Source organism: Sinohyriopsis cumingii, chromosome 13 (genome assembly GCF_028554795.1).
Source record: "Sinohyriopsis cumingii isolate HCF-2022 chromosome 13, ASM2855479v2, whole genome shotgun sequence".
NCBI classification, from domain to species: domain Eukaryota; kingdom Metazoa; phylum Mollusca; class Bivalvia; order Unionida; family Unionidae; genus Sinohyriopsis; species Sinohyriopsis cumingii.
This window is the reverse complement of record NC_142973.1, coordinates 13721442-13746766: the sequence shown is the minus strand read 5'-3', so window position 1 is coordinate 13746766 and position 25325 is coordinate 13721442. Positions and strand designations below refer to the sequence as shown.

The 25325-nt window shown below is 35.6% G+C and overlaps 1 protein-coding gene across 1 annotated transcript; it reads left to right on the top strand.

Moving 5' to 3' along the window:
• Positions 1-431: 431 nt before the first annotated feature.
• LOC149784957 (large ribosomal subunit protein uL11-like) lies at positions 432-25005 on the top strand. Its single transcript, XM_089978611.1, has 6 exons — positions 432-605; positions 15894-15967; positions 17710-17890; positions 20874-20981; positions 22808-22899; positions 24964-25005. Exons 1-6 carry the CDS (start codon positions 569-571, stop codon positions 24967-24969), a joined length of 498 nt encoding a protein of 165 aa, XP_089834737.1. The 5' UTR covers positions 432-568; the 3' UTR covers positions 24970-25005.
• The last annotated feature ends 320 nt before the right edge of the window (positions 25006-25325 follow it).

Below are 25325 nucleotides of genomic sequence, written 5' to 3'. Positions count from 1 at the left end.
GCAGAAGACCATTAAGCTCTCTGTATTGGTAAGCGGAAAGACAACTTAGCCGTAGACAGGTCTCTAGATGTAGAATATACCCGGTGCATCTTCGGTCATGTGGTAAGAGATGACTAATGGAAAATTTAGTTTACCCAAGTGTGCATTCCTTGTTACATGTTAAGAATGTATTGCACTTGTCAGTATCCTATCCCGACTTATATCATTATAGTGCACAATTTTATCTCTATATGAAAATACATTTTGTATTTTAAAGATCTCATCTTTTTAATACTTTCATCTTTATTTTTGTATTGGCTTTTAAAACTTATTCATTACTATAAAGCCCTCAAAAATACAAACGTGCTTCTAAACATTTGCACATACTAACATGTTTTTCCTCTGAACGAATCTTGTTTAATATATCGGAGTTATCGAACTTAACGGAAGTTGACACTAATTACATCCTTTTCGCAACGAATCGTCCCTGACGGTGAGGTGCAACAAACTTTTGGTCGTGTCCTATCGGGCTCATCCAACACTTGATCCGTCAGATTGACCAAATTAGACAACAGAAAATACAAGGAAAATGCCTCCTAAGTTTGATCCAAATGCTGTTTTGATTGGTAAGCACGATTTTAGAGGGAAAATGATTGATGACTGAAACACGGCATTGGACAGCCTTTGCTGTGGCACATGTACAAGTCATTACCAAGTCCAGGTCACAAAAAACACGTAAGGTATGATAATCCTGTTAGATGGAAATAAAATATCTGCAGGTTCAAGTTCTGTTGATGGTGGGAGTCTATCATTTTGAGCAGTTTAACATTGGCGCAGTGGTGCAAGGGTTTGAAGTTTCATCATTAGTTGAGGTTCATCTTGTCTCTTTGGTCATTTCATCTACATACACTATTGAATTAAACCCTCAAGCATCGGGTTGTAAAGTTGCAGTTACTCTCCTGTAACACCAGTGATCAATATGTATTCTTGACTTTAGTCTATCTTGGTACTAGCGTCAACTAGGGTCGTTGCAGGGGTTGGGGAGTGGTAGCTACAATATCATAGCCACAACGTGGTTGAGGCTACGATCCGATTCTGTACCTTACAGTGAAGCAAATAAAACTATTGCCAACGACAATAAAGATGAATTAAAATCGACCTAAGCAGAGGCACAAGGGTTCGTTGCAAAAAAAATTTGGAGTATCCGTCCTTGAATCGAGGGGTGGGGGTTCTAACCAGCAACAATAAAGCACAATGGAAGACACCAGTTCGCACCACACGGTAGTTAAACACTGCTAGTTTATCCTAATTGCATCTGCTAATTTCCATCTTGAGCCAGTCATAATCAAGAATAGTTCAATTTTCAAAATAGCAGGACACACTTTGTTCGGTTTGTGACATAATGGAGAAAATGCAATAATTGTTCGCCGGTTTGGACAGATACCATTTTGCATTTGGATAGTCTTGGATTTCACCAATGACTGAAAGGTAAGATCCGAACAACCTCGAGTCCGCAGTAAATATTGTTAATGTACATTGTGATGCGTTTTAATTTTGGTGGCAAAAACAAATTGATTTTGGTGAATTTGGTGCTGATTGCAGGTTACATTGTTGCACAAGTGCAATGTTAACTCTTGAAACAGGCTTATTGTTGAACTACAGACTCGAGGTTGTTCAGCTCTTACCTTTCGGTCAATTTATGTTTTGGGTGTCTAGGTCTTGCTGCCTAAATGCGTTGTGTAATATGTTTTGATGTTGACAAACAACGAAAGTCAGACTTTCAGAAATATCTCACACAACTGACAGCCAGAAATGATGCTTTTCTACAAAGTAAAGTCATAATGTTTTAGTCAGACTTTACTTACTCAGATGTCTTTTCTCGAATTAATTCAAATTGTCATAAAAGAAATGGACCTGTTTTCAAGTTTTGACGGCCTACATTTTAGCTACGATGTTGTAGCCTCGACTTGTGGTTGAGGCTATGAACTTATCCCATATAATGTAATGTGAAAGAAGTTTGGCTTATTTTGAATTTATTAAGCCTTGCACGATAAAACAAATTGGCATGGTTAGACTAACCTTACCTTGTCCACCATGACAGATAACGCAAGAGTCTCACCGTGACCCCATTTCTATGTAAGGCTTGCCAGACCATATTTTAATATTCTATGCTGTGTTATTATCAGTCAAGTGTCGAATAATGGCTTCTTGGTGAAATTTCAGAGTTGCAGATAAATGTATTTACTTTTAATTCACAGAATTTCTGACTCGACCATGCCATATTTTTACTACAATTTGTTTTTGTTTCCAAGTAAGGCCTCAGTGTCCTTATATGGAACACAAACAATTGAGGTTGAGAACGGAAGTAATCATTTTTTAACTAACATGGCAGACGATATAAACAAAAATATCGGATTAAAAAAAGGTAAACAAGATTTTACAACTGTTTCTACAATGATTTGTGATACTTCCGGTATTAAATAAGACTACTAAATTTATTACATTATGTGCAAAGAATATGTTCAAATTGTTGATATTAGGCTAAAAGAGCGCCGGGTTTGAATCACACCTGGCTTGCTCCATTGACGCGTATATGCTCATGTTAGTACCCTGTCCACGAGGTAGGAGTATGGATACTAATATTAGTACTAGCCTACATTTCAGTTGGCTGGAATGTGACAGAAGCCAGGAATGTTGAGGTATACTTATTTCATGAAACGAATAAAAATATATTAATATTGAAGAAAGTGTTTAGTTTTGTTTTGTTCAAGATTCTTGTCATCCTTTTAACTGATTTAGGTATTTCCGGCTTCCGTCACATTCCAGCCAACTCAAATATAGGCCAGCGGAACTTGAAAACATGTCCATTTGCTTTTATAGGAATTTGAATTTAGTAGGAAAAAGACAACAGAGTAAGTAGAGTCTGACTAAAACGTAACTTTAATTAGTAGAAAAGCACCAGTATGAGCTGCCAAGTGTGCAGTATGATAATCCTGAAAATTTGACTTCTTGTTCTGATGTTAAATGACATGGGAACATTGCCATACAGCACCATTATTTGCACAGTAAGACCTAGATGTCCAAAACATAAATATCAGCATCAAGGTCTTACATGTTGGACTATACCATGTCCACCTTAACATGAGATTCTGTTGGTGATTTGTTTTCAAGACAAGGCTTTCTGTTCCTTGCATGGATGTTCTACGACACATTATTCAATGTATACCATATTTATACAATTACTACAGTCTCTTCATATTTCCAAAAAAGTATCAATTTCTTGTATGGCACACAAAAACTATGCTGAAAATGGAAGTAATAAATAAAAATGATCAAAAGAAATTTCACAATATTCTACATGTATTTCTTAAAATATATGCAGCAATTCTGGTATTAAATAAGAGGAATATTTAATTTCTTTAGTATGTGAGGAAAATGTTGAAAAAGCACAGGGTGTGAATCACACCAGGTTGCGCTGTTGCTACACATGTTAGTACCCTGTCCACAAAGAAGGATTGCTGATATTGGTACAGGGTGGGATGGGGGGATGGGATGATAAGAGGACAGTAATCCACTTGGCACGTTTCACTTGCATATCATGTTAGAGCGATCATGGCCACTGTGAGAATCGCATGTTTTGGGACTGATTTATGAGATGAGCAGATGTGGATTGTACAAAAAAAAGTTGATCATTTTTTTTTTATACAGTAGTATATAACTTTGATGGTCTCATAAAAATTTAAGTTACCCTTTTTGTAAAGCATTTCTTTTAATCTATTTTTAACCAGATTGTCTTAAGTTTAGTTTCTTTGAAAAATTTATCTATTTTTCTTTTTGGTTTCATGATTAATTAAGGGTTAAAAGTTTTCTTTACAAGTTAAGGTTCTAATACTTGGCATTTATTTTATTTTTTTATATACTGTGATGGGAAGTGTTTACTTTGTATATCGTGCAAAATTTATTGTGTATATTGGGAGAAAACACATGACTAATTTCAGTTCATTCTTTTGTTTCCTCGTACCAATATAACTCAGCTCAGCAAGTCAAGTTAACATTGTTATTCTGTAAATTGCAATGACATGAAAATTTATATGAATTCTCAGTGGTCAATCTTGTTTCTTGTCATACAGTTTGTGGTTTAGTGCATAGTCACATGTGTGATTCATAGACTTGAAATAGAAAGTTTTTTGGAACATGTAGTCTAAGCCAAAATATGTAGTTCTCTTTAGTAATGGTCATAATTGAGAAAAAATTAAATTTCGTCCTGGAAAAGAACTTGAAAAGTTTTATTTAAAAACCTGTGGAAACCATATACATACACCTGTATATATTCGCATGATTCGGCACTTCAGCTTGTTAGACTTTTGTTGACATGTTGGGTAGAAAAATCATGCTAGATAAATAAATTGTAGTGAACCCTCCTGTCTAGTCAATTGTGTCTGGACAGGTTCCTGAAAGCTACAAACAGCTGGCATATTATGTATTGAGGACCCTAGTCCGAATTTCCTGACCCTTGTCACCCCATTTTTGATATTTGTACATTTATGTTGGTGTGTAGAGTCAGAGTCCATTCCCAATCGAAAAGTTGGAATTCGCTGACACCATTTGGTGCCAGCATGGGGTAGCCACTTACTAGCCAACTCTGCAAACTCCAAAGGAATTTTCATCAAGATACACCTGCATGCAATCAACAGGATAATGATTTATTTTCTCAAATCGTGTGCATAGCATTTGTCATGTCTTCAGTCTGCTGACAGACGAGATGAAAGTACGTCCTTGCTGAAATTTGACCTGGATCTGGCCATTTGCATTCCGAGTCGCATGAGTATACAAATCTCTCAACTTACATCTCGATGACATGTGAGGTCATATAGTCACGTGATACCAACAATAAACAAATTTCCAAAGTTGTTGGACATTATATAGAAGTCACTTAATGTTTGTAAATAAATATAATGCACACTTAATTCTCAACATATTTATTCTGAGAACAACGACCAGAAACCTGTCGGTATTGCAGCAGGGTGGAGAAAACAATTTTCATGAAGTACTGAGCATGTGTCGGTGTTGTTTTTGATGGTGTCACTTGATACATTGACATGTGCCCTCTGCGTAGTGAATCTGGTTTTCTTCAGATTGCTGAAACATTTAGTTTTTTCATTTTTCTGAAACATTTTTTTGTGACTTTCATTTATATGTTCAATTTATTCTCCTGCAGCAACACTAGAAATGGTGTATTGTTGATATCACGTGACTGTATGACCTCTGGTGTCATTGACATGTAGGTTGTGAGAATTGTGTAGTCATGTGACTAGGAATGTAAATGACCAGATCCAGGTCAAATTTCAGCAGTGATGTACTTTCGTCTTGTCTGTCAGTGGATTAAAGACATAATGCTATGATCTCAATTTCTGAGAAAATTAATCATGTTACTATCAATTTCATGCAGGTATATTTTGATGAAAGGTCATTCAAGTTTGCTGGGCCGGGTAGTAAGCGGCTACCCCATGTTGACACCAAATGGTGTCGACGAATTCCAACTTTTTGATAGGGAATGGACTCTAACCCTACACCCAACATAAATGTCCAGATATCAAAAATGGGGTGGCAAGGGTCAGAGAAAACTCAGAATATGAGGACCCCTTCCCCAGAGTGCATGGCCAAGTCAAAAAGATGAAAAATATTTGTAGCATTATAGTAGATGGATACACTTTTACAGATTTACAGGAGATGGATGCGATATTAAAATTTGTGATGTACAAGGCTTTTAAGCCCACTGCTAGGTACGCACGCAACTTATGTTGACAATTCAAATATTTTTACCAACTTGGCAATATACCACAATTGTGATAGTTTCTTCTGACCTTTCCCACTCCATTATACAGGGTCCATAGTGAACCTTGAAAGCATTGAAAAGCCTTGAAAAATTAATTGTTCCCTCGAGACCTTGAAAAGCCTTGATTTTCATGAAACCAAAAGGAATTGAGTAGTTTTTGTCCAACAGAATTAAATAAAAAGAAATGGAAAAAACCGACAAAACAATCTCTTGTTAAGTTTGTTGGAACAAATTTTTCCATAACTGGCCACTGCACAGTTGTACATTTTGAACTTTCGATCATACAAAGCCCGGATGTATCTTGTTAAAATTTGAATCATTCACTTAGACATGGCTGGCTGCTGATCCCAATTTCAATGGCTAGATGAAGAAATACAAAGTTTGGATTATGAGATTTTTCTCAGAGACCGTTGCAAAATTCAAATTATGCCAGAAGTATATTGATTTGCATACAATGGGAGAGAGTTCTTCATGGTCACATGCAGCTGAACCCCCTTCCCCCCCCCCAAGTAATGGTGCTTACTATAGGCAAAACAAGAAGCCTTCAGCATGAAATCATTTTTGATGAAAGAGGTATGTCTTTGAACACAGATTCAAGTTTTAAAAACTGTATATAGTCTTAATTTTATGATTGAGTGGAAATAGGACAGACGATATTTGCAATGAACACAATAAATCTAAAAATATAGAATGCAGCTAGGCTGAGAGAAATATTAATATATCTAATATGAAATAGTTCATATAATCCATACACTGTTTTTAAAGAAGCCATATAAAAAACAAATATCTTTATTTTTTTTTGTTTATGGGGATGAGGGAAGAAGAAAGGAAGGTACTGAAAGACACTGAGACAATGACAGCTGTTTCTGATGACTATGCATTGAAAGCAAAGATCCATAGGAAAGTTTCCTTTATCATGACATCAGAATAATTTGAGAAAAAGTGACAAGGACAAAATCGCCAAACTTTGAGCTCTTGAAAAACAGCCTGATAAGCTACAAGAACTGAAAAATTTACTCTGAAATATTTTGGACTTTGTAAATAGTGTAGTTTAGACGGTAAAATGAATTTTGTTCACTAACTGCATTATTCTAATGCCCAGATGTAGGATGTTTAATATTAATGGGAAAGATATCAATGATCATACTATTGACTTCATGTTTTATTTTTTTATTTTTTTAAATAAATGTGCAAGAAATGTTCCTCGTATGGAGTAATAGTAAGTATTAGCTTGTGTTTACATATAGTGTCATTTATGTATCTTTTAAAATTAATGTAATAATGAACCTTGAAAATGTTGAAAGAAATATGCAACTAACCCTGATTATAGGTTTTTGGACATTTATGTTGGGGTGCATGCTTCTTTTGAATTAAAAGTGAGAAAAGAGCACAGAACTAATCTCTGTTCATTCTTTTGTTGCTTCCTCGTACCAACAATGCAGTTCAGCAGGTACAGTTTACATTTTTATTCTGATTTCTATAAATTGAAATATGTAAATTTGTATGAATTTTTAGTGATGAGACTCGTTTCTAGTCATACATATTGTGTTTTATTACATAGAGTTCCATGTCGGATTCAGATATGACTTTTGAAATAGGACAGCTTTTGATTTGAAAAAAGTACATTGTCTGAGCTTGAATGTTTAATTACATTTGGTAATGGTCACAAGCCATCCTTGAAAACAAAGAATTCAATCTTGGAAATTTGTTCTTTAAAAAAGCGTGGGAACCATGTACCTTCATATATATATATATATATATATATATATATATATGTGTGTGTGTGTGTGCATGATTTGGCACTTCAGCTTGTTAGACTTTTGTTGACATGTTGGGTAAAAAAAATCATGCTAGAGAAATAAATTGTAGTGAACCCTCCTATCTAGTCTGTTGTGTCTGGACAGGTTCCTGAAAACTACAAACACTGGCATAATATCTATAGAAGGTAAAAAAAAAACAGGGTCAAGTTGAAGTGAAGAATATTGTAGCATTATAGTAGATTGATACCTTGCTACAGATTTATAGTAGATAGATTGATACCTTGCTACAGATTTATAGTAGATAGATACAGTGTTAGAATTTGTGGTGTAGATGGCTTTTAGGCCTGCTGGCCGTTAAGGGGAATGTTGCCAACAACTTTTGTTGACGATTTAAATATTTGACCAGTATAGCAATGTACCAAGTTTCTATATAAAAAAAACCCCAAGAGTTTTTGCTGACCTTTCACACCCACATTTCATGTTTTTGGACATATATGAGGGTTACGAGGTTGAAGTGAAATCGTATTGAAAATGGGATTTTCTGAAACCTGCGAGTGGCAACTTAAATTGTAGGTGAAGTTTAGCTTGGCACATAAAGTTTGAGTCTTAGTAAAGTCTGGAGATAATGTCGGAAAATGACATTACTTATACATAAAAAATCAGATTTTGTTGCAATCTAAATGTATAATCTCTGAGCTGTACATTGGTGCTAAATTGTTATGCCGTGTAACTTGAAACTTTAAATATCTGTTCATTCAAAAATAGGTTAAAGGAGAAATGGAAAATTGTTGTTTTATATATTTGGTAGATTTTAAGAACGACGCACACCCCAGTGCGTGTTAATGTGGGTTTAGGGCTTGGTTGGATTACAAGCAGACATAAGTGGATTTGACATCAGATGCAATCCTTTTAAGCAGTTGTATATCATTTTGTTTGTTTTAACTCAAAATTTTGATCGTCTTTTTTAAGTGATGGAGAATTTAAGTTTTGTTGATTTTGGTTTTATTGGCACAGATTAATTGGGTTTTGAAATCATTTTTTTAAAATATATCAAGATTCAAATACTTTCTCGTTTTTTTTCTTCATGCATTGATAAGAAGTGTTGACTTTATCATGCACATGTATATTTTTCAAATTTGTTTGAAATTTAACAAAACAGGTGGATCTTTGCTTTCATAATTGATTTGTAATTCAGCAATTGCATAAATTTGGACCTTCACGTAGAAATACACTTACAAATACAGCATAATCTTAACCAGTTATTCAATATCATCAGTTATGGGCAGTCCATTTAGTATGTACACATGGATGGGGGTAACCCAAATGCGTACGCTTGCATATGGGGAGGGTCTACTGATAATGTATTTACGCATAGGAAATGGGTGGTGGAAACCTTGATAATAGTTTTGTCTAATATCTAACCTGTTCGACTGGGTTCAGTCAGCATTTGAATTTTAGTGGACACTAGACAAACTTTTAAACTTATTCGGCCCCAATCCCGCCTGTAGGCATGATGAGGCTGTACCCTATTTCCGAGCTCTGAAGCATCAAGGTCATTTAAGATAAGCAAATTGGGTGGTATTACAAAAAAGCAGACTGATGTAGCTCAACAATGATACCAAATAATCTGGATGTTCTAGTTGCACTACAAAATACAGACATAAAAACTTAATGTTTTGGACCCGTTTTTTTTTTCCCACCCAAAATTTGCTCATGGTTGGAATCGGATTTTATGTCTGGATTTTAGTCCTTTTGGCCTCAGATCTAAGGAAGACCGGTCTGAACTGCACACAGACAAAAAACTAGGCTAAGATGGGCATTTGGAATAAAGAGTGGTCTCCATATGAAAATGATAGGTCCATTAAGCAAAAAAAAAAAAGAACTCCAGCTTTTACTCTTCTGCTCATGTGCATGCAAAATAACCAATGGAAAACGATATTTCTAATACAACTAGGCATTAGTCTCATGGAAAATCTGTTGAAAGCCGAAGTATTACGATGTAATCAGAAATGTCCCCCAAAATATCTTTCCTACTCGCATTTCAGGCAAAAACGACAAAAACCTCCAGGGCTGAATGAGTTAAGGTTATGCAGCTTATTTCTTCGACGCAGCCAGATATTCGACGTCATTGGACTGTTTTATTAAACACTTTAATACTACTAATCCTCGCTCATATCTGTAGGTAGGTTAAATATAGGTAGTTCTATAGAATTCGGGAGGTGGGTGGGGGTGCATCAAGCGTACATACGCAACTGGGGTGTGATAAAAAGTATGCATGTGTACATGGAGGGGGAGTGGTCAAGCTTTGCCAGATTTTTGCATACATCCTAAATGGATGGCCCCTTGTGTTGTAATTGAACAATGTTCAGTAGATGGTCCTACGTCTGATTCAGATGTTTTGAGAGACTCGTAAAATTGAAACGACTTTTGATTTGAAAAATGTGTGTTGTGAGCTAAAATGTTATTTAATTCTGTTTGGTATGTTCACAAGTGACTCCTAAATATATTGAATTTCATCCTGGAAAAGACCTGGAAATTTTCTTCAAAACCTCTTTGGAAACATCTGTCTGCATTGATATATATATTGGCATGATTCGGCACTTCAGCTTGTTAGACTTTTGTTGACATGTTGGGTAGAAAAATCCTGCTAGATAAATAAATTGTAGTGAACCCTCCTGTCTAGTCAATTGTGTCTGGACAGGTTCCTGAAAGCTACAAACAACTGGCATATTGTCTGCCAATAAACCCACCAAAAAAGTAAAGGGCCAAATTGATGAAATGAAAAGATACTGTAGTAGTGTAGTAGATGGATACATTGTTAAAATTTCCTATGTAGAAGGCATTTTGGTTAAAGTTGTAAGCAACTTCTGTTGATGATTGAAATCATTTACCAACTTGGGGGTATACCACTTCCTCTGACCTTTCTCACCCTATTGTAGGTTTTTGAACATTTTTGTTGGGGTGCGAGGTAGATTGTATTATTATTGAAAACCACACAGTAGGTATTAGCATCAGTCAGATTTAAATCAGATCTCTGCTGCTGTTGCATGACGATCTGACGAGTGCTTTAAGGGTCAAGCTTTGGTGACATTTGAATTAGCCAATGGAAATGCAGCTTTCAGAAATCTGAAAGTGAATTGTTCGTTGCACATTAATGCACAATTATGGTAATGACCTAGGTTTACCAGAACATGTCTCCAAAGTGGTTGCTGTCAGATCTTGATGTATAAGAGTGATCTGATTTTAATCAGAATTGTATTAGAATGGGGATAGGCAACTTAATTATGGGATAGTAAATTTGCGAGCCTCACATCAATCAGTAGAATATTTGATCATGTGACTCCAGTCCAGGAGTCATTCCTCTGATGAAAGTCTTCTGATAAGGTTGAAAACTAAGACTAAGGAGTCGTAACCTATTAAGCTACAGAAAGGTATCCTTAGCGTCATTGACAATAAGGTAGTTGTCTGAAATTTTTGTTTTGCATTAATTTTTTTCTTTCTTTCATTTATGTTTATGCACTGTAGTAAATATTTCCTGTTGCACCAGTCCTTGACTTGTGCATACCTGGGCAATTTAGGGTTCTACTGGTCCTGGAAACATTTGATCAAAAATTAAATGTTAAGGCCCTGCTTTGCATGCCTCTACTTCCATATGCCATGATAAAGTTTGGCAAAGGTGGATTCTAAGTATGTGAGAGTATTTTGTATTTGGCCCAAATCACGAACATCTCGCATTCTTGTAATTTTTAGCTCATCTTTACATAGCAGAGCTATTGACTACCACAGGTGTCATTATTAGCACCGATAAAACACTATGGATGTACTTTGTCCTGCAAATAAATACACAAGAAGTCACACTGAAACAAGTAATAAACTAGGGTCTTGAGAATAAAAGAAACCCCAAATGTGAAAATATTCTGGTCATGTCTGAATATTGGTTTTGTCCAGGTTTGGTGATTTGGGTTGAATTTTCTGGTTTTAGCAATTAACGCCTGAAATGGGAGTAGGAAATTTATTTTGGGAGTTACATCTGAATACATCCCAGAACATTTGATTCCATGAGATTTTCATTTAGCCAGATACCTAGTTGTGCTAGAAATATAATTTAATTGGCATTTTCTATTGTGCAATATGCAAAAGAGTAAAAGGTGGATTTTTTTCTTTTCTTATCCCTTAACCGTTTAAAGAGTATGGTACATCTATGTCAACTGCATAGGAAGCCAAAGTTCCACAGTGCAGTGCAGTATAAATAGAACACCTGTTACCTAGTTGACACGATACACATTGATCTGCCTCTTGGCTGTTACAGCAGTGTAATGTATGTTACATTGATCATCAATTTTAACCATTTTACATTTTTGGTACACGACGATTTTGTATTGAGAGATTTAAGAGTAAAATCTGATCATTATAGCTTATAATTATATTTCACTGGAGAATTTTTTATGTGCTTTAAAATCTTGATAGAACTTGTTCACTGTCAAGCCATTGCAGTGTTTCCCTTTACCCTCATTTGTGCTTCAGAGACTCCGTTTTGATACCAACGTTTTTTTTAAAACTGATTATGACCCCCCGTTTTGACACCAAAGAGACTTTTGACTCTCAGTTTTGCATTTCTAGGGGGATACACTGCAGTGAAACCGTGTCATAGGTGCCATTTCTCATACTGGGAATTTTGCAGTTCTTTGTCAACATCTACATCACTGAATCATCAGAATCTGATAAACTATAAAAACTCATTTTTGAGACTGCCAAATGCGACCCAGTTAACTTGAAATAGCAGATTATGACTAGAACTTAAACAGTGACCACATGATGTGATGTATTGGCTGTTCACGTCAGTGAATGTAGTATCTAATAGGGGTTTACTCTGAAGGTGGTGCTATGACAACCAGGTAAAAATGTATGATGTTGACAGCAGGTGTCCAAACGTGCTTCCATCAGAAGGGTGTAGAGGCATTCAAATTGGCTTCCATTCAGATCAGGTAGAGATGACAGAAGCCCCTTATATGAGGTAAAGGGTTATTTGTGACATCATTTTTGTGTCCTGGTAACTGTTTTTACTCCAACTCTTCTACTTGTCCTACCTTTTGCAAAGATGTACTTGTTTCTATGTGGTTCAGACTGGTTTGCTTCAGATCTCAAACCAAAAAGTAAAAAATCTGGACAGAAAATCCATTTTGACAGGTCTCAAAAAATGTTTTTCTTTCTCTATTCTGTAGACAGTCTAGATTATTTGGAATCATTGTAGAGCAACATCTGTCTACTTTTCATCATGCTAGAGTGTGGTACTGCTTCCATACAACAGAAGGTCACTGTCTTATATTTCCCCTTGATGGTGTAAAGCAATTTAAAAAACAAAAAAATGTGACCACACAAACATAGCCACTATGCATGTCATTGCTTCCACTTGCCATGATTAAATGTGGCAAAGTAGGATTCTAGGCATGCTACAGCAATTTTTGTGTTTGGCCCTCCTGGCTTACTTTTTGTCTGTAAGCATGGGAACATCCAAACTGCAAACACTTTTAGTTCTTGCCATTTTTGGCACACTTTCACTACTGTCTGTGTCATCATTGGTGCAGATATAACAATTTACCAAGGTGCAACCTCCTTTCAGATGTGCAAACCCACAAGATTTGCCCAAAGGTTTTACTGAAATGAGTCATATATTTTAGACTTTAAAATAATCGCCAAATAATATGAAAAATATAATTGTTGTGGATTTCAGCTTGTCCAGGTTTGGTCAGGATCCAATTACTGACCAAAAAATGGCATCCTACAACAGCAGTGACCTAGGGACAACATGATTGACTTGTAAAAAATATGTATACCATGAAGACCAGTTCAGCAATTTATTTAAAATTGCTGTGGTTTTCTAGTTACAAATAACTTAATGTGAGAGGGCATTTAGTTCACACAATAGAATTGACATTGCTCTCGACATCAGAAAGTAAATAAACTGACGAGTATTCCGATACAAGGGGGTTATATAGACCATATTTAGAGGCTTTGAATACTTTGAAGAAGCAGAGAATATTTACCAGCACAGCAAACTGAATTGAGTATGCAGATACTTTGTATATATGTTGTCAAAGAAGTGATATAAAGCCATTAAATGCTCGTCTTTAATTCAGTATGCATATACCTTGTAATAATGTTGTCACTTGTTCGCTCCCATTAGGCATTGTACCTCCACCCCCACCCCCCGATAAAAATTCTGGCATCAGCTCTGGAGAATAAAAGGGAATATTCAGATCGTTGGGGAAAATGGCAGGAAGGACTACAATTACATTAGTGGACAGGTGTGTTAGACACGTGGCGGGAAATGTAATGGTCATGGACTATGTGAAATGTACATTATTTTTAGAATTACATCATGTTAATAAATAGCAACAAGCCATTTACTTGTGAAGGGTTTGTGAAACTATGGGAGGTAATTAAGATTCAGGTAAACTTTACAAACTTATTACTTGAACACATTGTTTACTGCCGCTACATCAGTCCTGCATCTGACGTGGACTTTTAAATATCCTTTTTCCAGCATGACATTAGCAGTACATATTTTGTACCTGCTTGAAAACTAGTCCAACTTGGGAGGAAATAATTGATGGCCTTACTGAGAAGGTCTAATTATGGGTGGCAGGTCGGGTATAAAGCAATTAAAACAACACGACCATACAAACATAGTCACTATGCATGTCATTGCTTCCACTTGCCATGATTAAATGTGGCAAAGTAGGATTCTAGGCATGCTACAGCAATTTTGTGTTTGGCCCTCCTGGCTTACTTTTTGTCTGTAAGCATGGGAACATCCAAACTGCAAACATTTATAGTTCTTGTCATATTTAGCTTGCTTTCACAAAGTAGAATAGAGTTATTCATTACTGTTGGTGCAGATGTAACAATAATTCAAGGTACATCCTTCTTTCAAACCCACAAGATTTGCCCCAAAGTTTTACTGAAACAAGTTGTAAATTATGGTTTTAAAATAATTGCTAAATAAGAAATATGCCTCAAGTTGAATTTGGTGCTAAACTTGTGGTTTGTACTTGGGATAACAATTAACCTTTATGATTTTGGGGTCAGATGTCAAGGCCATTGATTCTGTGTCACATTAGTTCTACATGCCAACTCCAAATTTGTGGACGGCTTTCGCTTGTGAGGAAGAAGTGTATCAATTTGTGTCCAGCAGTAAAGGTCACTGAAAGAAGACCAATTGTTTCCGCAGAATAACATTTTTTCTGCATCATTTATTTTGTAGATGGTTTGCACTTGGGTTGAGGAAGAAGCCAATTTATTTTGGGGTCAAAAGTTGAAGACAAAGAAGGGAAATGATTGCAGCTTTCAATCTACATCTTGTCATATTTGTTGAGGACTTTCACATTGTATAAGAAGGAGGCCAGTTGATTGGGGGGGGGGGGGAGTCGAAAGGTCAATGTATCTGATTGCAAGAAGATTTTATGTAACAAGTTTGCTTTAGAACATGGCTGATACCTGGACCAAAGTTTGTGGATGACTTGTATGAAAAAGTCTATTTTGGAGGCAAAAGGACAGTGTTGTTGTGTCTTGAAGAAAACTGGGTTTTGCAGAATAACATTGATTATATAGCGAGTTCCCTGGCCAAAGTTTGTGGAGTGCTTTTATATTGGGTAATAAAGAAGTAGCTTCTGGGATCTGCATAATCGTGGTCACGGTCGTGTGAAGTCCAGTAAATGGTTTCTGATCATTGAGCTTCGTTAAAAAGTCACAAATTGTTCTATGGTTTTTTAGAAGATGGCTGACAATGAACCATACCCCAGGTGCACCTTGCCTTAGTTGTCTAAATGTCAAAAACTTGTTCAGAGAGCATGATCTGCATTCTTGCTGGTCATCTTCATTGGCCATGTTGGAATTTAAATCATGCAAGAATATTTCTGTAGCTAACCCGAGCTGTCTTACTTTCTGATGTAAGCATGGGTTCCTATATGCTGCAAACATTGAAGATAACATTATACAATGAAATCTCTTGAGACTGAAACCTTGGTAAACTAAGATCTTAAGAAAACTTACAAGATTTTTACGATTCCCCCAATTTTCCTTAACAGAAAACTTTAAAAAGTTTTCAATTTGCTGACAATGTTTTCAGTCATGGAAGCTTTCATCGAACTCGAGTTTTGCAAAATTAACCCAGTTCTGTTGTTCATATCATAATTTAAGTTGCAACTGTGTAAAATTTTCATACGTGGACGAACAATCTGGATATTGCTCCTGGTGCATAAATTATGTTGTATGCCTATGTTTTGCACATAATGTTAAGATATTCTTTCTTTTGTCAGTGTACGTGAAGGCTGTGGGTGGAGAAGTGCCTGCTACATCTTCCCTGGCTCCCAAGATTGGTCCCCTTGGTCTGGTATGTATGTTACCACTTCCATTTCATAGCTTATAATGCGTTGGTACTGAAAACTCTGATGTGGCCAGTTTAATGGTCAAAAGTTGAAGCAGGTTATTGAAATTTGTCAGTGTACAGGTGTTACTGTTTGTAATGACTCTTTCCAAGTCTCTACTGGCCTCTAATGTTGCAGCGAAATGACTTCATTCTGTATAGGTCAAGATAGATGAAAATGGGATGATGCAAGGTAGAGGTTCAGATTTATAATGTTCAGCATATTGGCATCTTTGTATTTTTCATCTTGAATGGGTAAAATAAGATGAAATATTTTTTAAACTTGATGATTTTGCAGTTTGTTGTACAGGATGCCTATTGTATAAATTGGCAATCTAGAAAATGAGTTAAACTAGAAAATCAGCAACAGCTTCCATAGTAGCAGTTCTTATGTATTTATGGAACTAAGTGTTTCATTTAATTAGTTGTTGACCTGGATATGTCAGAGACTGAGTTTGCTTCCCATCCAGCTTTGATGAGCTTGTGGACTTGCACCAACCTGTGGTGAGTTGGCGCAGTCTCCTATTCCAACCGTGGTTGATTTTGTTTCTGGATCAATCTCTCCTCCCCCATCAAGCCTAATAATAAGCACTAGTTATAAAGAGAGCTCATGATATTTTTTCCAAGCACATGTTATAAGTCTATGCTCTTAAAATAAGTAACAGAAAAGAGTGAAGACAACAATCTTTCTAAAATTAAACAATTTATTTCCCTAGTATACAAATTGTGGAAAAAATGAGAAAAAAGAACATATGGTATTGCGAATTAAATCCAAAAATAATCCAAGAATTAAAGACACAAGTCCTAGCAATAAAAAGTCCTGAATCAAACTCTGTTCAAGTCCCTAAGAGATCCAAAATTGAAGGTGGTGACGTGTCTGTTGTGGCCTGCAAAGTGCAGATGTGTCAACAGTCTCTTGTTGAATCAGAGATATATTATTCCAGGTTTGAATCTAGTATAAATTCCAGTGAATAGCATTGTCCAAGAATTTTGTCGGAGCACTTTTGTATTTCCAGAGAAAATAATAACTTGAATTCAGTATTTTGAAGAAAATAAAATTCAGCCCAAACTGGTCACAACATAATAAAAGTGCTCGCTGTTAAAGCACGACTGCTAAAATCCTTACAGTCACAAGATAATATCGTTCTCAGCTTGACCTCGGGTCACAATTAGCATTTCTAAAAACAACCATTACCTAATGGAAAATAACCTTCTAGAATGATCTAATGAGCCTTGTTTATTTACAACACACTACAAAATTCACTTAGGAATCTCCAAAACCCTGACCCTGATCAACATTGTACTCCATCTTGTTTACCTGAATAATAATCCTGATAATAATGGCCGTACACACAGAACAGTGAAGCTAATATTGTTTACGTAAATGAAAATTTAAAAAATAAAAAAGACAAGCAGAAATTCGCTTAATTTTAGACAAAGTCAGTCCAGCATACAATGTTACATTACAATAGCATGCAATGAAACATAAAAATAATTTAAACCAATAAACGAACATTTAAATTTAATATACATAATATGTCAGAGAGTATGAAAAACAAGTTACTTAAGATGTTACCTGCCTCTCCAGTACACTTATTGCACTTTTTAAAAAAAAAAGCTGCAGGTACCAGATGCAAGCTTTGTAGTAAAATGGGTTATGTTTTGTCTGATCAAATGAAAGTTTATACCTAGTTGATATTTTCTTCCAGTCCCCTAAAAAGGTTGGTGATGACATTGCTAAGAATACTGCCGAGTGGAAGGGTCTGAAGATCACAGTGAAGTTGGTGGTCCAGAACCGAAATGCGAAGGTTGAGGTGGTTCCCAGTGCTGCCTCTCTCATCATCAAAGCCCTTAAGGAACCCCCCAGGGACAGGAAAAAGGTCAAGAATGGTATGTAGCGTCAGCATGTTAACACTTGTTTATTAGAGGACATGTTCAAGTAATATTCTGGATGTAATGTAGAGGGGTTGATGAAAGTTTTTCAGCCATTACTACTTGAGTTGGCCACCCTGTGATCTGACTGGTATCACCTGAGAGAATATTGTCTAATTTATTATGCAACCGCAGCTTTCTTTACAATTTGTAGCTATAGTGGTCAGAGATCAGAAGAGCTTGTATGATAGCCTCCTGTTCATCATCTTTTCACCAGCTGTCCATGATCTGTCCATCCATCATCAAAACTTTATTGTTATTCCTCCTAATTACTTGGAGTATTGCCATGAAGCTTTCCACTACAAGTTGGACCTAAATGAAAATGGCATTGTTCAGACATACAATATGTCTCATACAGTGACAGTTCCTAAAATCCTGATGTTTCCAGTTCAGAATGGGTGCAATTGTCAGTGTCAGGTATTCACTAATAACATGTGATGCATAGTTTGTCCTGGATGAAAATGGTATTCATTTTTTAGAGTCACCATATCCTCCTCCTTGAAAACCTTGTTATTGCTACTCTTCTGAACAATCTTACTGGCATGGGGTTTGGATACGTATGAACCATTAACGCTTTTTTCCATAAAATTGACACCTTACGTGTAGATGTATTCGGAGTACGCGTTTTCGGTATATCCCCCTCCCAAATTTTTTTAAATAATTTGTTTTTTTCTTCATTTTTATTAACATTCCATTAATCCCACAGACTGTATTCTAGAAAAGATGGCTTCTGTATAAATACAACATAAGAGTACACTTGTCCATAGACTTGCATGCACTTTCCTAACAGTGTTATGTTCTATTTATAGCAGCTGCCCTATTTCCAAGAAACGTGCTGGTTTTGTTTTCAAACTTTTGACCTCTGTTTCTATATATAGCAGCTGTATGGCTTCGTCAGGAGAGAAAAGACTGGTTTTCTAACTTGTAATCTTTACTTGCAGATTCTTTGTTCAAATTTATATCTGGTACAGAACCAGTCTGTAGGTACTTGGTGCCAAAAGTCGTTAGATTGATTCTAGTCGATGCATGTGTTCAGGCAAAAATGTTTTTCAAATAATTTCCCAGATGGATTAGGAAAAGATGAAAAATTGATTCAGAGATGAATACATAAATTACACAATACAGCCTTCTACTTTAAGGCAGCTTCACGCCCCTTGCAGGCTGTGTGGAAAGGATCTTAATATTGGTCATTGTGGTTAAAACAAAGAATCCATGAATTAGCTTGATTTACTAACTCCAATACTAAGGTAACTTCTTTTTTACAGCAGAACTAAATTGTGGACACGAATTTTATAAATGTAGAGGCATTATGTACCGAGTTCTTAATGGAACACTGACTACCCCTAGCAGTTAAAGACTACATTGGTCCTTTGTTCAAACGGATGTTTCCTAATTCCAACATTGCAGAAAATATGCATGTGCAAGAACAATCATCTAATATTGTTAGGTGTTTAGCAGAAGATACTTCACTTAAAATTGCAGTAGCCATGAAAATTGGGTCGTTTAGTATTGCAACAGACATTAGTGATTATGATGACAAAAGGGCAAAGTCTGTGCTATTCTTAATTGTGAGAATTAACAGTAGATTCCACTGGAGAAAACATTTTTATTTTGCTTGATAATGCTTTGAATAAATGCAAGTTGGCAGAACTGTATGGGGTTTTCAGCTGATACTGCACCAGTGATGAATTCATAAAGGAGTTGCATTCTATATTTTGAAAAATGTTTCTATCATTGTTCACATCAGGTTGTCTCTGTCACATAATGCACCATACTGCAGGGAAAGGCTGCTGATAAATTAGAAGGAGAACCCCTGAAGTATCAAGTTGGCACTTTACCTGACAATGTACTTATGTGGACAGAGTTGATTTGTTTCATCATATTTCCCAGCTAAAAGACCCAATAACTGGAAGATATAAATTTCCTCTTCTTGGTCTTGTTATGAAAGGAATATTGGTTCTTTACCTTTCTTATACTGACTGAAAGATTGTTCAGTATTGTTCGCAAAAGTAAAACTGAATTCAGATCCAGACTCTGTAACCCAGCACTTGGTGCTCTACTGGTGTGCAAAACATTTATTGTCTCAGCTGGTACAAAGTGTTTTGAACTGCAGTATGCGAGTCTGTTGCTTTTTAAAGCTTAAAGTGTTATATACGAAAACTTTAAGCAATAATTGATGTTAAAATCCAGAGGGATAAATAAATCATTTTGTGCATATGCACATTTAATTTTTATCATGTGTTATGTGGATTAATCTTTTTTCTGCTCTGATTACACTTTTTATCCACTTGGATTCCTCGCCAGGGGTTGGTATCTATGGGTTTGCACCACATAAATTATTTTGGTATCTTGTTAGTCCTAAATAAAGATGGTATCATTCTGACCCAAGATGTGGGAGCCATCTTTAAAAACTTAAAATCTCTACTCTTCCTAGTCACAGTACCAAACCCAGCGAAGAAATGCTACCAAATGTTAAGCTCAACAGGCTTTATCGATGCTATTGATGGATATTACATTTCTGAAAGATGTTGGATCTTTTTTAAACTTCAAAACATGTTGGATCAGGAAAAGGACAAATCAGTAGTACTTCATAAATTAGAAAAGAATGAGAGTGATATAATACAACATTGTCTGAGCATGTTGTCATGCTCGTCAACGAATTTGTAGACTTAATGATCATTTGGCAAAAGTCAGGCTGCCAACCCTTAGTATTTTTCTGGAATAAAAGGAAAAACTGCAGAAATTTATTTGTAGTAAAATCCTTTGATGGAACTTGCATTTATCTTGGGGGATTATTTTTGCAGAAAGCCATCAGGTGTTTCCTTCCATAACTTGGACAGAAATGTTTTGAGCAGGAAGTGTAATGGAAAGTGACCATTGCATAAAATGAAGAAATTAGTTGCTTTACACAAGGTCCCATCTTTTTTTTCTTCTCTTTCAGTGAAGCACTCAGGGAACATTACCTTTGATGATGTAGTCAAAATTGGAAGGACAATGAGAGAAAGGAGTATGGCAAAAACTCTAACTGGTACAGTCAAAGAAATACTGGGTAAGCTTGCTGTTAAAAAAAGAACTTTGAAAAGACTTTTCAAAATCTACTTTACTGAATATGACCCAATTACTACGAAATATAATTGTTGTAAAATCTGGATAATTTGCTCATCCATTTTTTATTTGCTTCTGGGTTTCTTATTTGATTCAGTAGATTTAGTTTGGGAACTTACATTAGTACCAGATGCTTTAAACTGCACACAATTTTTCATGCAAAGCGTTTGCATGATCAAACTGTTGATTTAAAAAAAATTCAAAAATGGCAAGCAATACATGTTGATGAAATGGAAAATAAGCCTTTTAGAAAGTGTTAATAATCAGTACAGAAGGATAAAATGAATATTCAGATTGTTGTTAGTAACAGTAGGAAGTGACACAATTACGTGATGTGGACATCACGTGTCGGTTGGAGTCATTTGCAGTGGAAAAAATCGAGTTGAGAGAAGGGTTCATATGGTCTTTGAAGGTCTTTGACAGTTTTGGAAAAATGAGGTCTTTCAGAGTCTTTGAAAATTGAAATAAACCCAAACATTTTAATTTCTTTCCATAATCACAAATAAAATTAAACAAGGTTGTTAGATTCGGATGTAGTCGAGTTTTCCTGGTTTCTTTCTTTTGATGACCCGTTTAGTTTCATTTCATCATTCATCAGTATTGTAATATTTTGCATTTGTTTTCTCATATAACATAACTTGTATACAACATAATAGCAAAATTCGGTCTTGGAAATCTATGTTTGTGGTCTTTGAAAGTTTGGGGAAGTCTTCAGATTTATCATTCAGAATTCTGTATGAACCCTGGAGAAATAGCAACAAGTCATTGCACAGAGTTTGGAACTGATCGTAATATCTACCATCGCTGCATCAGTTTCCAATACCAAACTTTTTCCAACTTTACAAAGCAGAATGATATTTTGTTACATCTTACTGAAGACTGGTCAAACTTGCTGAAAAAAATGTACTGCCTTAGATGGTCTTGTTAGGGTTGGCAGGTCTGCATATGTGCAAGACAAGCTATAAATAGCACAATTTTAAAACTTCAGGATTTAATTCAAAAATCTTGGATAAGATGTAAAATAGTTATATAACAGGTAGTGTGTATAAGCCCATTTGTCTACAGGTTAGCCCTCCACATGATGTGTGTTAAAATGGCTGTCACATGGTACTTGGCAGTACTTTACACATGCTAGTTGCAATTTATTAGATATAGCCAATAACTATTTGTATGGTGGTGTACTGGCAGTAGGGAGGATATCAATTGTAAATGTCCTCAATACTGTAGTCATTGTAAATGCATTTGGTAGAAATGTTCCTGTGAAACTTTAATCGGCCAAAGGGAGAACCAATGCTGAAACCATTAATAAACATAAAAATTCAAGAAACAGGCTATATTGGTTAAACATGTTATATGGATGCATAATTTGTAAGTTTGGTTTTAAAAAAAAAAATTAAGTAACCTAATTAGAAATTTTCCTTGTGAGACATTGGGGCTCAAATAAACAAACACCAGCTAATTAAATTTGCTGTTTAATTTGTCCGATTCATCTACCACCCTTTGGGCTGTTATAGATACTGAAGTGGTTTTGACAAGTGCATGGATCATTTGAAGATCTTTAGAAGATGCTTAATTGTAGGATGCTGATCTTGTTAGAAGTTTGTCAAGTATTTTTTAAAAGATCCATATAAATTTTGTATAAAGTGAGTTGATAGATAGTAATGTCTACACACTATTGGTTCCAGGTACGTGTCAGTCAGTTGGTAGTCCATATAAATTTTTTATAAAGTGAGTGGATAGATAGTAATGTCTAAACACTATTGATTCCAGGTACGTGTCAGTCAGTTGGTTGCCGTGTTGAGGGTAGCAATCCACATGACATCATTGACAAGATCAATTCTGGCGAGTTGGAGGTTCCAGATGTAAGTAGTTCTTACATGGCCATTTTTACAGTGATCATTGTATGTACATTCAGTATCTCTTTATTAGGTCTTCATGTCATAGACAAGAAGAGCTCAAGGTCTGCATGTCTTAAACCGGAAGAGCTTATGGGATGGTCTGTTGTCTCGTCTCATCCATTCATTAGCACAAATTGCTACTCCTAAACTTTTTGGAGAATTGCCATGAAACTTTACATGCATATTCTATCTAAGATCTAGTTGCATCCATTTAGAAATGATGCCACTCTAACATAAATGGAAGGCTGCTCTGTGTCGTGAAAATCTTGTTATTGCTATTCCTAAACACGTGATCTTATTAAAGAAATGGGGTTTTCACTAAAATATATTGGCCTTTAGTTGAGAACTATGCTGATCTTGCTCCCAAAATAACCACCACAACGACAATCTTTACACATTTTTCATCAGAAGACATCTTTTGGTGTATAGTTGGTTCTAAATGAAAACAATGCTGATCTGACACCCTCCATCTTGAAATTCTAGTTATTGCTGCTGGATAGCTTATCATCCTGCCAAGTTTCCACCAAAGATATTGTCAAGTTAGTCCAGAATGAAAATGATCTGACAGTAGCCACAACTTTTCTATAACAGAAAGTTAAAATAAAATGAGTTCATAACAATACATTTGAGTACAGTTGGTCCTAAATGAAGACGATGCCGCTCTGGCAGAGCTTATTACCACTGTAGAGACTATTTTTAATCTTCTATCATTAGTGCAAGCTGCATTAATATGATAATATAGGATCTGATTAGCTGAGGGCTGTTCTAGTAAAATGTACTTGGGACCCAGTGAAGGCACTATTAATGTGGAGCAGGCACCCAAAGATGGAATTGAAATTTTTGTATCATTTAAAAAAAAAATAGAAACTGTAATCTGAGTACCATGACATATTTAAGTATCTTCCCTGTTACCATATTTGCATAAATGGAACAGCACTGAGCTTCTTGCTACAGGAGACTGCACCTTTTTGTCAAGATGTGCATGTTAATGAAATGATTTTGCATTTGATTGGCTTGGCTTGCATTGCTCTAAAAGTTTTTGAATAATTTGATCAAGCTTGGTTAAAAGGCTCATCTTGAGCAGACTCTGTACAAGATCTACATATGAATGACCTTGCATTGGATTCTGATCTTTCTGTAAAAAAATGTTCTCATCCGGTCTTGATAAAACTTTTTTAAATATATTTATCTTAAAGATTGGGTTGAGCTTGACTACAGGCAAGATCTATGCGTATTAATTGTGCCATGAGAAATACTTTTCATCAGACTAGATTTAAATTGATGTTGTAAAGCAGGTTCATTCTGGACAAACTGTTTTGGGGTGAACTGATTTGACCCATACTAAAAGAGGGCAGAAGAAAGTCGTGGGAAAATGCGGATAATATAAAGTGATGAAAAATTGTAATGTTTAAAATAGTCTCATAAAAATAGTCATTTACTGTGCACCAGAAAACAAAGAATTATTCATTGAACTTTGGAAATGCAAGTTTTTTAGTTTGATTCATACTGCAACTGTTTTTGTAAAATATGTTAGCCTTGCAAATAGATTACTGTCAAAAACGGGACGATAGGTATTGAGATTGAGCAACTCTTTATTTAGAGCACAATATATTAAGTAAACTTTTTTAGAACCATTGCTAGAAAGTGGCCTCCATGGAGGAGTGATTTCCTCTTAAGTTACAGTATCATGGAATTGAAAATTTTTAGTATAGAGTGAATTTCTGGACCACCTTAATGTTTGAAAGGCACAATGATGGGAGAAATGCTTCATTTTTCATGTTTAATCTGAGCATTTATCGTTTTCCAAGTCGTGAGGTGTTCTATATATTCTAACAATAGTTGAGTGATGGCTTTCCTTGTTTTTTCAAACATTTTGAAACACTTCAACAGCATCAAGTCCATCAAGCTGAATCAGAAGTTAAACTTTACATCACTGTGACCATTTTTTATGCCTGCATTTATAAAAGTAGTAATAATGCACAATACCTTCCTTTCGACCATTAACACTGGATCTTTTTTTCTTTTCAGGAGTAAATAGAAGATGATGGATAATAAAAAAAAATTGCAAGACACCCGTCTTCTCTTCTTCTTTTTTTTGTCCCTTTCTTCTGCTCTGGCATATATAGAGACTGTAGTTTTGGAAGTCAGGGAAACTGCATGTTGCATTAACATTCATTGGATTTTTAAAGTACAATGTAACTTAATACCGGTGGGGTTTTTTTTAAGTACAGAATTACTTAGATGTGCATGGTTTAACAGAAAAACTGCAATAAACACAAACCAACAACAAAACAAATTTGAATATTACAAATAAAATAAAATATATCATCCTATAATAACAAGTTTGACATTTCGTTGATACTAAGGTGGTGGTCAGATGTTGTAAAAGA

Bases quoted from the DNA above. Each gene is read 5' to 3' on its own strand.
- LOC149784957 (XM_089978611.1), top strand. From the start codon at position 569: ATGCCTCCTAAGTTTGATCCAAATGCTGTTTTGATTG. The intron at 15,968-17,709 runs GTATGTATGTTA...ATTTTCTTCCAG, and splicing joins AGATTGGTCCCCTTGGTCTG to TCCCCTAAAAAGGTTGGTGA. The intron at 17,891-20,873 runs GTATGTAGCGTC...CTTCTCTTTCAG, and splicing joins CAGGAAAAAGGTCAAGAATG to TGAAGCACTCAGGGAACATT.